The sequence below is a fragment of the Stereum hirsutum genome (assembly GCF_000264905.1).
Source record: "Stereum hirsutum FP-91666 SS1 unplaced genomic scaffold STEHIscaffold_3, whole genome shotgun sequence".
NCBI lineage: Eukaryota > Fungi > Basidiomycota > Agaricomycetes > Russulales > Stereaceae > Stereum > Stereum hirsutum.
In genome coordinates, this window is record NW_006763133.1 from 190,475 (window position 1) to 204,007 (window position 13,533).

The window sequence follows — 13,533 nt, forward strand, 5'->3', positions numbered from 1 at the left end:
CAGGGTTTCGGGCGCGGGATAAGACGTGATAGGCGAAGGAGGGGGTATGCTGAGCAAGGACGATGTCGCTGAATTTGGAGAAGCTGAGTTCGCGATCGTCGGGGACGTGGGATAGAGCAGCAGAGGTCGGAGGACGAAGAGTGAGGGTGGGGTAGCGGGGATTGTGCCAGAACGTTTCGACTGTCACGTAGACACAGGCGGCAGTAGGGGGCTCATCACCCATCCACCCGCTCATGGCGGCAAAACTGTCACGGCCGATGATATCAACCCAACCCGGCGTCCTCTGCCGATCAAAGATCCGGCCGATCTTATTTTTGATCCAATCAAATGCTTCGTAGAAATATAACATGACGCGTATGAAGTTGCAAGCGAGAGTGACTGAGTTAGACGGGATGATAGTGGTGGTCGAGGGTAACGATGGCGAGCGTGGGTGCTGGTAGCAAGAAGCCAGTGGCTTTTTACATAAAAACTTCTGGCAACGGTTAATGGACATGTACGCCTAGAATGCCAAGGTGAACTATATTTAGTAATATTACATCATTTCCCTCCATATGTCTATCAGCGGCGCTTATATTAGTACGGACTTTGCCGAGCAACTTCATGTCCGCACTTCAAACACTTTTGAAGCGCGACAATGGTACGTTCTTCTAACTCTTTTTCTGGACTCAAACTTAACTATTTTATCATAGCCCCTGGAGAATTGGTATGGCCTCTAAAATAGTCTAATAAGGTGTGTACCTCTCTCTCTCTCTCTCTCTCTCTCTGTTCTCTGCTCTCTCTTTGTTTGTTCTTGTCTCTCTGTCTATCTCTCTGTCTATCTCTCTGTTTATCTCTGTCTATCTCTCTGTCTCTCTTATGTCCAAGCTGCTCCTGTCTCCATGTACATTCTCTGTATTCCTGCTGTATGTAGTATAGAGAAGGAAAATAAAAATTGAACTGAACCTCCATATCTGAGTGTGAATATCTGAGAATACTTCTGGATAAAAATCACCACAAATTTATAAGTAGAAACTTGAGGTCCTCCTATGAGAGCTATAGGCAAATATGAAAGCAATCAAATTTGGGATAGATACCCCACCTTGCTATCACAGCTAGGGGTAATATTATCCATTTTTCAAATATCATAGCTATGACACCTTGTAGCCAGGCTAATAGCAAAGTATGTATTTCCTGATCAGTGTAGTCAGTTAGTCCTTCAATCTTGTGCTGGGCAACCTTCGGTTGGAATCTTAGGGGTAACCAGGCCTGAGGTTTGCCGAAGCCACCGCCTCGGAGCTCTTGATCATCCCCACAGGTATCTTAGCATGTTGAGCTAAGGTGCAGGCACCCACCCCGCTCTTTGAGAGAACCCCACGTTGCCAGGGAGGCTTACCCAGGATTGGGTGTCATCTCGTCTGGCTGTGACATTATAGTAGAAAGAATTAGTAAGACTAGACCAAAGAGCAAGTCTTTACAGCGAGTTTCAAAATGATATGAAATTTAAGAAATCTGTGAGGTCACCTCGCTACAGCTGTGGGGCATGACTAAGCCGCAGGAACCTGATTGATTCTGTGCCACTCACTCTGAGGACATGCAGGCAGTCGCAGGCACTAGGGCCCCCATTGTAGCAGTGGCAGTGAAAGCTATATCATTCAGTATAGAGTACATGTAACTTAGTTAAGAAGAAAGACAGAATAATACATACTGTAGTTTTTCGACCAAGTGTTCGTGGGATAATTATGTCAGCCGTGACCACCGCTGGGCCACGGTTGGTTCGGGTGGGCCACGCATGACGAACAAGCGGAATTGTTCGCATTAGTTCCCAAAAATTGAATTTTGGGTGATTTTCAGTGCAGATTCGTCACGATCCTGTTCGTGAACCCGTGTGTATACGTGACCCTGGGACCAAAGCTGTTCGCCGACGCCCTCTGCGTGATGCGTGACGAACACTTGGTCGAAAAACTACAGTAATCAATAAATTTACAGCATTGCCTCCTCCAAGAATGGAGGGGCATGAAAGAGATTGAGGTGTGGTTGGTGATAAATGGTAGTACAGTATATGTAGTAGAAATTCAAGAGTGAGGGTTGAAGGTTACAGGAGGATGACAGAGAAAGGGGATTTGGATATGGATATACCTACTACATATACATGTCATTATTGTCTGTTGTGCTAGCCTCGAGTGGGGTGTATCCGTACGGAACAGGTACCATCATCCGAAGGCACTCACAGAAATAGCTTTCGTCCCACTCCTCTGATCTGGGCCCGTTATAGTCCACACTGGGGCCCCAAAGGTGCTTTGCCTCTGTATTATGCTTCCTTGGACGCTCAAACAATACCTTGGCTGGCTTCTCCAATTGGCCTTGCTCTTCGTCATGTGAGCTATTCTGTGGTGCATCCGACTCTTCCAAGTGGGGATGTTTTGTAAAGCGCCTGTTATACCAGTCCTCTGCACCATGCTTCAGACTAATCGGTTTGATTCACAGCTCCCTCAGGTTGTCGTCCTTGGTCAGTGCAATAACATCTGGTCCATACCCTTGTCCCTCAACCTTGCTTCAAATATCTTTGTATCTACAACACCAAGCTCCTTTTCTGCATATTCAAGGAAGCGGGGAAGTTTTGTGGGTGTTGGATGGACTGGAGTGGGGGAAAGAGTGCCAGACTTGGACGAGTAAGTGGCAGAGGGTGGTAGAGCATTTAGTGGTGGAGATGAGTGCAAAAGGTGTGTTATCAACTACGTTCAAACCACAAACAAAGGATAAAATGGTTGTTAGATGTCCGAGCTCACTGACTGGTAGACCCACAGTCGGAGCAAGGAATGCTGACGATCCACAACGGTCAGGATGCAGGATACATTCACGATGTGTCGGAATTAAGTTGTCAGTACCTGGTGGTCTGTTGATTGTGGCTTCACTTTCAATCTTGGAGAGAATTCAGTCAATACTAGGACCCACTACCAGAAGCTAGTACGCGCACTGGATAGTCTGTCCATTCAACCTCCATTCATGTCAGTGTAATTGTGAACGGTTCACCAAAGAGCTCAACATTTAAGTGCATTTTGACCCCAGATGTATTCTTCTACTTGCTAAAAAGTTTCTTGCGGAATTTAGATATCAGTCAGTCACGCTCTGTGTCACCCATTGTGTCAAATGCTGTGTCATGATCCTTTTTGATTCAAGCTTGTTGTCATGAAATGAACAAGAGCCATAAGAAAAAGGAAACTCACAATATCATTTGAACCATCACTCTTGCTACTAGGGAGCGCTGCCTTCGTCAGCTGGCAACCTTGCTTGATGGGTTGACCGTCGCCCTACGGAACTGACTTGCCCATACTATTTTTCTTTGAGAAAGACTTCAAGTTCACGGTGTAACAGTGGCCCCTGGTCTCATAACCATGGTAGGTAGCTGATCACACTTTCCCTATTCATTCACAGTTTCCCAACAAAATGCCCGCACTTTTTCTCCGGCGCCACGCATGCTACTCACTGGCATAGTGTTCTTTGACTCCTACATTGTCATTTCACCCACACCTCACTCCATATTATATGACTGCACATAGCTGAATGCTGTGTTGCCCTCATCCGTGACTTTATTAGACATCATTCCCTCAAATTGAGTCCAATCTTGCCTGCATGAATGTACTGAACCAGTCGAGCAGTTCACTCAGCATGGTGAAGTGGTAAACCCGTCTTTTCACAAACTTCAAGAGCATATGGAGACCTAATAAAGTCATATCTCCGGTCTACAGGTTGTAGAGGACAGCGAGTCCCTTCGGTGAGTCGTGCTCATCATGCATGGTGGGGGGACAAAAAAAAGCTTCCCCTTCCGACCACCTAAAAGTTGCCTAAAAGTGGCACCGAGTCGAGTTTTGTATCCAGATCTTTGCCCTTTGAAACATCTTCTATCCAAGCCTCACCTTCTTCCAAAACGAACAAGACAATGGGTTGTCTGACCCTTCTTCTGGTATGGCTATGGGTTTGATTTGACGTGTTTCGCCCTGTGTTAGCACCATGAGCTTTGTGCCACCCACAAATGGTGGGCCATCCGACTCACGAAACTATCATGATACCCCGCGGGCTTCGATGACTCCCGCTCAGGCTTCGGCGGACAAGACAGGAGGCACTTCCACTTTTAACCAACGCCCAAAGAGCTCCCTTTCTTTAACCTGCAGATATAAGGAAAAATACATTACCTGGAATACTTAAAGCAAGCGAGAGACTCCTCGGCTATTCTTGTACATACCCTAGTGAGACCTACAGTAGCACCGTGACTGTCAGTGATTCTGATACGCCATCATTCACAGTAGTGGCTAAATAGTGCGTGCAGTCGGGGAGTAAACCCGGGAGTGAACCACCTGAGAACATTAATGAAGTTGCACATTGACCTAGCACTGTACGTGCAAACAGACGTGATCTCCTACAGACCAACATCAAAAATATATGTTGAAGGTGTTCAACGTGTCAAACAGAAGAGGTCACCCCAATTGCGACGGGTCGTAGTACGTTCATACGCAGGAGCGGCGAAGTAATTGTGGCAAACTAGGCTTCGCAGACTGAAGCGGACTACGTACAAGGGAAGTGCAGTGTCCGCCAGTTGTCAACCTTGATGGACTTGCAGCTATGCTACAAAATGCACACAATAAGTGCAGCCGGGAGTGACCTGCTTCAAGAGAGTAAGATCATGCGGGAGAGCGGTGTTGGACTGGAGTGGCGTTGACGCGTCCAGAGTGAGAATCTTTGTAGTGAGACTACGCCACAGTATTTGGCCATGTTTGTCTTTGGCAATCTTGGCGGCTTCAATTCCGGGGGTGGGAAGGACCTAGCAAGCAAGGTAACCACTCAGATCATCGCTATGACTAGCAAGCATACACGATTGTTCGACGGTCTTTGTATCAACATAGACAGTTACCAAACTCTGTGGTGCTTACAACATGCGCTCAACTTGCTTGTCCCAGTCAGCAAGGCTGCCAACATTGTAAGCCTTGTTTGCGCTAACATGAAAACATGGCATCATCAACTACATGGAAAAACTCATAGAAAGAGTCACAATACTAGTCTCGGAACCAGCCGTCTTCGGAGAGTGAAAAAGATGTGCAAAGCCACTCTCCTCAACGTCTGATGACTTTGAGTACGGCGGGGGGGGGGGGGGGGCGTAACGCCCTGTGTGACACAATCGATGACATTTGTGGAACTCAGACACAAGGGAATTGGCAATTCGGGGCGTGTCCGGAGAGGGTCTCGACTACGCGCAGCAACATGTCCTGACACGCTCCGAATGTCTTTGTATGGCACCGTGACGCGCTGAACAGTTACATTGCTTTTGTACATCTCCTCTACCACATCCTACAGTTATAGCCAATTCACTTATTTCCCACAATATCTCTGTCTGCCATGCCTATCGCCAACCCCACTACACTCGCAAAACTTTCATACCTTCGTGAACCTGCCGAGAAACAGAATGAAAGAGCTAAGCAGTTGCTCGGGAAGACTCGCCAGCAGAAGGCTCAAGACTCACACCGGCCATATAACTCTACTGAAACTCGAGAAGCTGTCACCAAATATTTTGACGAGCTTCCTGATCTTCACGTCACCCCATACCACTGGCAGGCAGGGCATGCCACAATTATATCCGTGCGAGTATTTGTCCCCTCAGAGGCCTCTCTTTCAATGCTGCCACTGTAAATACACACCAAAAATGCCGTGGAATGGATGGCAATGGGCAACTAGGTGTCTTTGAAGTCGAGCTCAAATGTGAGCTCGATGCTGCTTTCAAGGCGGTGGTACTGTACATTTTCGACCTAAAGTTCATCCCCGGTCCACCGGGGCCACCAAACTGAACCTGTTCGGGGGGACAGTCCACTGTCCCCTCCCCTTGTGACATCATCATTTTAGGTATATTTGATGGAACATTTTCTATGTTTTCTCAGAACCCAACAAAAAACATACTCAGAAAGGTAATTGTCCCCTGTTTCCCTGAGCTCAACAAACTTTGGAGGGGGGCCAGGCTGGCTTTGGAGGGTGAAGTTCTCATGCCACTAATGAACTTCAGGTCAAAAATCTACAGTACTCTAAAGACTGAAGATCACTGGTAATGAATAAGCTTAGGGCCCATTCCGCAGTGATTTGGGATGGTGTACTTACCAGGGCATGCCACGAGTACGGAGACCCATGAGTACCTGCCATGGATACTCGTCAGGCACACCATCAGGTACCTGTATCCGTGGATACAGATACTCGTTCCCACGGGTGTGTGCATGGATATAGGTCTAATGCTGGGGCTCACAGGAAAAATATCAAGTGTTACTGTAATCGTAAGTCTTCTTCCCACTATTGTGAAACAGCACATTTGCTAATGGATATAAGGGAGGATTGCTACTCGGAGGTCTCGCTGCTTGGCTCACGACACCTCCCCCTGTGGCGACAAGGTTCGACTACAGCACGCGTGGCCCATATATATGCCTCCTCGTGTCGTTTGCTTTCACCTGGGGAGGTCTCATCGCTGGCTCCGTCCTACTGTACACAATACCAATGTGTACAGGATCATGGTTCTTTCAGGTAGGTGGCCTCGCGTCGAATTTGAAGCTGTCCATCCTGATACAATGACAGACCCTGATGGGCACCCGTTCCCACGTCTGTTGCACATTACTCCTGATCACATATCCTTTCCTTTCCATGGGTTTCGCGACCGCCGTTGGGACCATTGGTAAGTCCGCTTCTCCCTCTGCCTTGGCACAGCATATTCATCACAATGCGCACCTGTAGGACTGCTCTTGGCTGCATGGAACTCGGAGGACAATATCATCCGGATTGGCTGTGCATTTGTCGTCCTTGTACCGGCGTCTTTGGCCTTTGTGGGGATGTGGACACAGAGGTACTTGGTAAGGGACTGGGTCCTGAATGAGACCCACTCACGAACTGTCCGGTCTTCGGGATACCGAGATCACACACCCTGAGTTGATCTGTGCTCCATTTTATGCATATTTCGATTGCGACTGACTGATGTTGTGGTATTTTGGGGTATACGGCATCCGATATCACAGAGCCCCAACTGCTGAAAGCTCTGTCACTATCTTGACGGAGTAAATGTTATGTCAATTCTCAGTGTTTGATGTGTTGTCCTGACACAAGGTACATAAGCCACAGGTTGGTGCTTTAATGTGATACTCAGAGACATAGTGAGTGCAGACATAGAGTACCTGCCATATTTGGTATTTCCAGGCCGGAGCTTTCCGGAGGCCCGATGTTTGTCCAGCGACTCTCTCTCCTCGCTCTCCTCCTCACTCTCTCCCACTTTCCCGAGCGTACACCACTGTGTGATGGAATTGACACGTCGTGTCGCCGTCAATGGTGGTGCTGCTCATTCTGTGTACTTGTTTCCATAAGGGTCTCGCGGGTCTCGCGGGTCTCGACTCTCTGAGTAAATGAGTTTGGAGTCCCACCCCTTGCCATCGTAAAATCGTGCGTTCTCGCTCAATACTGCATACATTTTGTATGTAGCACCATCAATCGACGCGTCTTGAGCTCCTGCATCGGGCCGTGTATTTTGTTTGACGATAAACAGCCCGCTCGCTGTTGAGAACGGCAGTGTTGACCCCAGTGAGTGCCCACTACCCCCTCAAACCGTAAATCTGTCTGTTCTCCCTCAAATCACGCGTTGGTCTGGAAGTAATGACACCAATCGACGCGCCTTGATGTCCTGCATCGGGCCCTGTATTTTGTTTGACGGGAAACGGCCCACTCGTCGTTGAGAACGGCAGTGTTGACCCCAGTGAGTCTCCACTACCCCTCCAACCGTAAAATTGTCCGTTCTCACTTGAATCGGCGTGCATTTCCGAAGTGGTGGGCTCTTCCAACGCAGATGGATGTCCTGCATCGTCCCTGGTACTTTATTTGGCGAGAAGCGACCCGTTCGTTATCAAGAATGGCAGTGTTGACCCTGGTGAGTCCCCATTACCCCTCCAACCGTAAAATTGCTCGTTCTCACTCAGTTTGGTGCGCATTTCCAATGTATCTGAATAAATCGATGCATATACACCTTCTTCAATGCCGCCTGCACTTTGTTTGATCTGATTCGGCCCACTCATTGTCGAGAACAAAAACATTGACCTAGTGAGTACTCCCTGCCCCCTTCTATCGTAAATTTGCTCGTTATCACTCAATTCCGCGTACATTTGTGATGTTGCATGGTCGATCGTCGCATTTGGATGTCCCGCATCGCCTCCCATCCTTGCTTTGTTGCAATTCGGCCCACCCGTCGTCGAGTACGATGGCATCGACCTGGTGAGTACCCCCTACTACCTCCTATTGTAAATTTGCTCTTTCTCACTCATTTCTGCGTGTATTTGTGATGTTTCGGGGTCGATCAACGCGTGTTGATGTCCTGCATTGCCCCCGTACTTGACTGGATGCAATTCGGCCCCTTCATCGTCGAGAACAACGACATCGACCTGGTGAGTACCCCCTGCTACCTTCTATCATAAATTGGCTCGTTCTCACTTAATTCTGCGTGCATTTGTGATGTTGCAGGGTCGATCGACGCACGTTGATGTCCCGCATCGCCCCCTATACTTGGTTTTATGCAATTTGGCCCACTCGTCATTGAGAACAATGGTATTGATTTGGTGAGAATCTCTCTACTGCCTTCCCCAGCTTATATTTACCACAGTACCAATGGGTACCCCTCAGGTACCTACAGCATACCTGTAGATTCATTCTATCCATGAGTACCTGTATCCGTGGATATGGATATCCGTTCCCACGGATGCCACCCCAGATACAGGTGTGGCTGCCAGCCGATCTTTTCTGGCCATCCATATCTCACCGTCTTCCAAGCACGTCCTCCAAAGCTCTTCTAGATCCGTCCGCTCATATGTGAGCAGACACAGGCCCATGAACATAAGCCGAAAGATGGAGGAGATTGGGTATGGCAATGGCCACTCGTCTAGTCTCATATGCTTGGGCATCTGTCTCAGAGCCGATGGGGGATTTAATGTTTCTTCAATCGGGCGATTCGGATAAAGAATCGAGCTCTGAGGCGCAGAGGGGTAAGGTTGTGCGACTGGAAATGTAGCTCTATGAGACAGGATATCGTATGGTTGAGAGAACATAGGAACAGTGTGAAACGAAACCTAGTAGAGCAGTGGCGATTTATAGAGAGTATCGAAGACTGTCTCACACGTACCATGTCAAAGCCGCACACATACCATGAGGAAACGGCGCGGGATCCTGTAACAGTTCATCAACAGCGACACCGGGAATGAAGCACGAATAGCACTGGCCCCGGTGAAGTGGAAGTCATGATGCATGAAGGAGTGCGACGACATGAATAGAATGTACTCGTGTCCACGCCCCAGTAAGACAGTGATGATGTGGCACATTTGTGGCATGTTTACTGTACCTCCCAGACGTTAGGTGACGTCCGGTGTCCCGAGGGGCCTGTCGCGTCGCCTATATGGGCGCTTGTCCCAGTGTCCCGAGGGTCTTGTTGCCTAGGATAATATATTCATATTTTCTCCTATTTTCTTCAAAAAAAGACATAAAATTGTTTTAATTAATGTTTGGATACAGAAGCACCGTAGTGTGTAAAAATCACTCAACAAAGCGACGTGAAAGCGACAACTCGCACTACTGTGACAGTTTGTGGTCACTGGTACTCGACATCCCTCAGCAGCTGTCGCCTGTGTCCCGCTGTCCCAAGCAAGGGGGTCGCGAAGCGACGCCAAAATACACGAGGTCGAATTCCGACGTCTTATTGGGCACGGAGAATTGTCCCGATTTTTTCGGAATCTCAAAGTTCAAAATTGATCCGGGGGGAACATTTTGTGGATATCTGAGAATATCCGCTTTGAATATTCTGACATTTTATACGATTTTTCCTCGCTCCTGTAAGCCAGTCCCAGTTTCTCGAGGACGGGCACCCTAACTACCTACGTAATAAAATTACTATATATAGTAGTAAGTTCCCAGCGAATTCCCTTTACAAGCAGGTGCTTCGCACGGTACCCCCGTAGCGGTCGCTTCGCTCCCGCGACCCCCTTGGTCCCAAGGGTCCGTCGCCTCCTTGCGGGAGTTCCCACGTTATGTAAGCGGTCGCCTAACGTCTGGGAGGTACAGTACGCAGTCTTCAAGACTGCCATCAACTGCGATAAGGTCCCATCGGCGCTTTTTGGTAACCAATATTTGGTGTATTTTCTAGCATATCTAATCTGCTCAGCCTCCATCGTTGAGGTAGGAGACATTCACATATATCCCGAGCAGACCGTGGACAGCTTACTGACAATGACATAACTGTTTTAGCAGCGAAGTTGTGGGTAAGGTTTGAGAAGTGGGCGTGGTCATCGTTTAATCTCAACGAGCCCACGAAAGCTTGTCCTCGTCGTGAATCATAGACCATGTATATCGGGTACTTTTCGACAAGGGTCAAGCTTCCGGGTTTAAGATGTACATAATGGTAAAGGTTCGTTCTTGATGCTCTCTTCCACCGCTAGGAAACGAAATTTACATGCAGTCTTGCTCTATCCGGTAGTGGGGGGGTGCTAAACTCTAAGAGGCCGGATTGCACGATGATGCTATACATCGAGCCGCAGAAATGGGGTACATTCGGGGAGAGGGGTATCTGAGGCAGCTACTCCCTCAGAGCAAACGGAGACGGGGGTTCTCCGATGATTCCGTCCTGCAGACTACCTTCTGTCCTTCAATTCCAGCCTGCGCATAAAACCCACTACCACTCATCCAAGGATCCATGGACTTTTGTGTCGCAGCCTCAGATGATTAGCTGTAACTTCAACACAAACAGAAAGATGCACCGAATCACACAACATCTGAACTAGCCCGACTAGAGCAGGACTACGATAACGGCACGTTAAGCATAAAAACAAGCCTACAAGCTTATACATATTGATTCCTTCTTATACTAGTCTTTCTTGGCCTACACCCCTTCCGACACTCTTCTTATCCTACAACCTTATCGCTCAACCCTATGCAGTAGCTCTTGAACGACAACGTCTTACAAATCCACGGGCAAGTTAGGAGTCGGGAACTCTACTTCCATATGCTCCGTCTATAGCCATCGACGTACACAAACAAAGGAATACGTCGTCAGTGATATGTTCTGTTTCAGCCGTAAACACGCGCGCTTCGAACAATCGCACGAGAAATAGGATAACGTTCGAAAAGAGACACCGGGCGGAAGCATGAGCTGTGACCATGCACTGTGATTGAGAGTGCAGGCCATGACAGTTCGAGCTCGTGGAGCATACTCCCACAGTATCGCCATCGGAGCGCAAACCACCCAAACGCAGAGCGCAAACTGATCGCACACCCCATACACAACGGAAGGATTCCGAACAAAAATGAGAGCGAAAAAGGAACACTCACATAATGCCTAAAATGAATCTTCTTCCCAACTTCCGCGATCTCCTTCACCTCCGCCTCCGTAAGTGCTGGCATTCCAGCACTAAACACTTCTCCCAACTTCTTAATGTTCTTCTCGTTGCCCGATGCGCTGACGGCCACGGCGCCGGAGCCGATCGTCCAGAGGAGGAGGACTTCGTGTTCGGTGATGGGTTTGCCTGTTGCGTGCGTGAGCGACCGAATGAGTACGTTGATCGACGTGTTGAGATGGGAGTATGGATAGGAGAGGTAGGCTTACCGTATTCTTTCGTCAACCTCTCGGCGATCCTGGCCAAGATAGGCTTGAGAGGCCCGCCCTTCGAGGGATGACGCAGGACGGGAGTGAGAGGGCCGTAGGCTTCGGTGATGATGCCGTGGGCAGATTGGATGGCGAGAACGGGGGCGAGGTGAGAGAGGACGAAGGGATGGTATTCGAGTTCTAGTGGAACACAATATAGAGTTAGATGGTACAAACATGTTGATTATACGAGGACGAAAGTGGGTGCGTGAAAGACGCGGAGGAATGATAAAGTGCGAAGGGGATGGACATGCATGATAACGTACGGTTCACGACTGGCTTGTATTTCGCAACCTTCAACACCGCCTCGAGATCCTGGGGACGGAAGTTCGAGACGCCGATAGACGAGGTAAGTTCGCCTTTGTCTTTCAGGTCCTCGAGGATCTGCCAGCTACACGTCGCACAACATATCAATAATAAGCCCAAGACGAACACACAAACGGGAAGAAGTGGGCTAGGAAGGGCCTACAACTCGACAAGCTTGCCCGGCTCAGCAACGAAAGGGTTGTGCACAAGCAGCAAATCTGGCTGGAACCCGAGACGAGCGATCGTTTCTTGGACAGAGGAACGAACGTCGGCGAGTGGGATAGGGTCGGAATCGTTGATTTGAGAAACTGTATGTACAAATAACGATGGTCAGTTGACACGATAGATGCCGAGAGAACGAGGATCGCTCGAGAGGTACATACGCTTTGAAGTGACCCAGATGTCGGCTTTGGAGAAACCAGCGTTCGTAATCGCAAGGCCCGTCTCCTTCTCATTTCCGTAACCCTACATACATACCGTATTTGACCGAGAGAGAACGTAGCACACCATAACGCGTCTGAGGTCAATAAACGGTCGAGTTCAGGTCTAGACGAAGGCATACCTGAGCCGTATCGATATGCCTCAAACCGCCCCTCAACGCGATCTCTCCAGAAACAACTGCCGTCGTACGAGCGTTACCACTTCCATTTCCCCATCCAATAACGGGGATCTTCTTTCCGTCGAGGAGAGTGAAGGTCGAAGAGATGGTCATTTTGCTTTTTGGTAGGTCGAATCAAGTCAGGGACTTCTTGAGTTGCGTGGGGTGATGGGGATGTGGGGATGGTGTTATCGATGATGTCGCAATAGGAGAGGGTTTATATATGTAAGATTCAGAAGAGAAAGAGACGGGAAGGATGTGGGACTGCTGGGATCCACGGTCATGGCGAAGGTGTTGAATCCTCGATGATGTCAGCCTGCTTTAAGTTTCAACCGGAAGCCAAGCTGCAGCTCACCGGCCGATGCCGGTGTGTGGTTGCCACTGGGTGAACTCAGGTTCGAGTGACCTCCAGCCTCCACCTCTTCGCAGCCTCCTCGTCTCGCACTTTCACGCTCTCGTCTTCGATTTTCTCTCAGTCTTGCTTTCAAATTATTTTCCTCGGAAATTCTATGGCCACTCTGAAGTGAGTTTTTACCCGGTACGACTGGACCTCACAAAGTCCTCCCTGTCACCGAACTGGGTGATGGCGCCACTTCACCTCATCTGCAGACAATCCCAGGCGACCTAAGTATCCTAGTTGATGTTTTGTCTGGTATGCTGTGGTATGTCCAGCACATAAACGAGTACTGTTTAACAAGATGGGGTGCGTGTCCCGATTCTTTCATGTGTACGATGTAGCCACCGCGCTGGTAGATTGTTCTCAACAACATCAGTGTCCGCTGTATACACTATCTGTTATTCACTGGCTGCTTTCGGTAATTGCAGAACCTCCTCGCATGCATGTCAGTCGGATGTTAGCTTCTTGTAGCCAGTACTGCCCTTCTTTGCAGGCCTTGACTCGCGCATGCGAATTCCTCTTATTTCGTGTACCCCCATATGCCAGCGTCCTACCTCAGGTCATTGC

General features: G+C 48.8%; 2 protein-coding genes across 2 annotated transcripts; one reads left to right on the plus strand and one right to left on the minus strand.

The window, feature by feature from the left end:
- Window positions 1–5,367: 5,367 nt before the first annotated feature.
- On the plus strand, window positions 5,368–6,929 carry STEHIDRAFT_108221 (uncharacterized protein; the record flags this gene model as incomplete). Its single annotated transcript, XM_007300625.1, has 4 exons — window positions 5,368–5,654; window positions 6,318–6,531; window positions 6,583–6,679; window positions 6,739–6,929. The coding sequence occupies 4 exons, from the start codon at window positions 5,368–5,370 to the stop codon at window positions 6,927–6,929; spliced, it is 789 nt and encodes a 262-aa protein (XP_007300687.1).
- A 3,895-nt stretch (window positions 6,930–10,824) lies between these two features.
- On the minus strand, window positions 10,825–12,746 carry STEHIDRAFT_73653 (conjugated polyketone reductase C1). Its single transcript, XM_007300487.1, has 7 exons — window positions 12,534–12,746; window positions 12,355–12,436; window positions 12,135–12,279; window positions 11,932–12,056; window positions 11,627–11,806; window positions 11,353–11,546; window positions 10,825–11,035 (listed from the first exon to the last, which is right to left on the minus strand). The coding sequence occupies exons 1-7, from the start codon at window positions 12,681–12,683 to the stop codon at window positions 10,982–10,984; spliced, it is 930 nt and encodes a 309-aa protein (XP_007300549.1). The 5' UTR covers window positions 12,684–12,746; the 3' UTR covers window positions 10,825–10,981.
- Between the last annotated feature and the right edge of the window lie 787 nt (window positions 12,747–13,533).